The sequence below is a fragment of the Limulus polyphemus genome, unplaced genomic scaffold (assembly GCF_000517525.1).
Source record: "Limulus polyphemus unplaced genomic scaffold, Limulus_polyphemus-2.1.2 Scaffold83758, whole genome shotgun sequence".
NCBI lineage: Eukaryota > Metazoa > Arthropoda > Merostomata > Xiphosura > Limulidae > Limulus > Limulus polyphemus.
Window position 1 is genome coordinate 1 of NW_013749354.1, and position 1,954 is coordinate 1,954.

At 29.1% G+C, this 1,954-nt stretch overlaps 1 protein-coding gene across 1 annotated transcript; it reads left to right on the plus strand.

Annotated features, from left to right (window-relative positions):
• The first annotated feature begins 224 nt into the window (after positions 1–224).
• On the plus strand, positions 225–1,546 carry LOC106477838 (glutamine-dependent NAD(+) synthetase-like). The gene is made up of 2 exons (XM_013938362.2): positions 225–361; positions 1,341–1,546. Exons 1-2 carry the CDS (start codon positions 239–241, stop codon positions 1,524–1,526), a joined length of 309 nt encoding a protein of 102 aa, XP_013793816.2. The 5' UTR covers positions 225–238; the 3' UTR covers positions 1,527–1,546.
• Positions 1,547–1,954: the final 408 nt, after the last annotated feature.

Sequence of the window (1,954 nt, forward strand, 5' to 3'; positions counted from 1 at the left end):
ATACTACAGTGCACAGGGTTTTAAGTTTATTGACTTTTTTTTAACTTCACAAACAGTTTCTGTTGATACATAAGAAAATAGAAAAAAAAGGCCAGCAATATATATATATCTGTAAAAAGAAATTCTCAAATATATTCACATTTTATTTATGTTTCAAACTAAGGTGGATCATTATATTAAAATACCACATCATAAAAATGTGTAATGTGTTAGTTTGTTTCTGTAATTCTAGGAAGACATGGGGATGACATATGCTGAACTAAATATGTATGGGCACTTGAGAAAGCAGAGTGGTTGTGGACCATATTCTATGTTTTGTAAGCTCATTCATTTGTGGAAGGACAAACTTACACCAGCTGAGGTAACAGAGCTAATTTTGCCTTATGTATTGTTATTTATCTTACTTTGTTTGATGGTGAACTAAAGAATTTGTGAAGTGTAATATAATACTAATTAACACTGTAAAAAAAAAAGTTTGAATTTTTTTGAACTGTTATGAGCTTAGCTATGGTATTAATGGGTGGTAAATTTTCCACAACTGTTGAGTGTTTAGAAAATATGAAAGTTTAGAAAAGAATGGTAGTTTAAATCTACAACTCGAATCACAACTGATTATAATGCAAGTCATGAACTTTTGTATGACTGAGTATGCATATTTTCTGCCAAACTGTTCATATATACCTAAAAATTATAAATACTTTTGTTTCCAATGTCCAAATTATATGATTGTTACTTTTCGTACAGTTGTTTTTTAATTTATAAATTGAGTTTCACAAGTTATAAGTATGTAGTGCTATTAGTGTATCAGTACAATAACTTGAAAATAATTTATGCCATCATGCTCTTTTTTTTTTTTAATTGGACAATACTAAAATTTGTGCGTCCAAGGAGGAATATTTCTACCTGTAGCAATATAAATTTTAGAAACATCATTCAAGTTTCTTGTTTATAATTCATAGGCTTTCTCTAAATTCTAATAAATGAAGCTATAAGATTATTTGTGACCACATGAATTGTTTATGAAAAATAACTTAATTATAATATTTCTCTAAAAATTGAGGAAAATATATTTTTCCAGTGATCTGGAACATCATATTACATTTCTTTTTTCACTGATGGTGTGGAATTGTCTTTTTAAAGGATTTTCACACTGTATTTTAAAAATACATTTAAATACTGCTTAGCTTTTTAAAATGTGAAAAACCTATACATTTTGATTCTTAAATATTCATGGTTATAAGCTATTAAAAATAGTAATGTTGTAGTTCCTTAACCAATTTATATTGCAGCTATTTAAACAAAATATTTTTCTAATGGTGGGTAAAAAATCTTTGCAATAGGTTGCAGAGAAAGTCAAGTTTTTCTTCCGTCATTATGCCATTAATCGTCATAAAATGACAGTTTTAACTCCATCTTATCATGCTGAAAGCTACAGCCCTGATGATAACCGTTTTGACCACCGTCAGTTTCTTTACAATGCCAAATGGAAATGGCAATTTGACACTATAGATGTTCAGGTAACTTAACTGTGGTTTTCGTTAAAGCATCTCTCTTTTTCATTATTGCCTTCTTAATCAGTAATTGTATTTATCATAATAAGTAGATAAATATGTGCTTCAAAAGTTCATCTTTTAACACAGTGGTTTTACTTCAAGATCATATTATATTTGCACCTTTGTTAATATTTTATATGCTGTTTTAGTTTTCTTTAATTTAATTTTTTGTTTGTGGTGTTATTCTTTCTGTTGATTTGGTTTTGGTTATTTTCAGCCTGAATGGCACCTTATGGGATAAAGGCAGATCAGAGCCTTAAGGGTTCAGATACACCTGTCCCTATTTTTGTACTAGTGATCAAGGAGAGTGTACAGCTAGCTCTTGCTAAAACAAGGGCTCAATTCCTTGAATCAAGTAATGGGAAAGACTTTTATAATGCATATACAGCTGAAAGTATGGA

Bases quoted from the DNA above. Each gene is read 5' to 3' on its own strand.
- LOC106477838 (XM_013938362.2), top strand. From the start codon at position 239: ATGGGGATGACATATGCTGAACTAAATATGTATGGGCACTTGAGAAAG. The intron at 362-1,340 runs GTAACAGAGCTA...TCTTTGCAATAG, and splicing joins ACAAACTTACACCAGCTGAG to GTTGCAGAGAAAGTCAAGTT.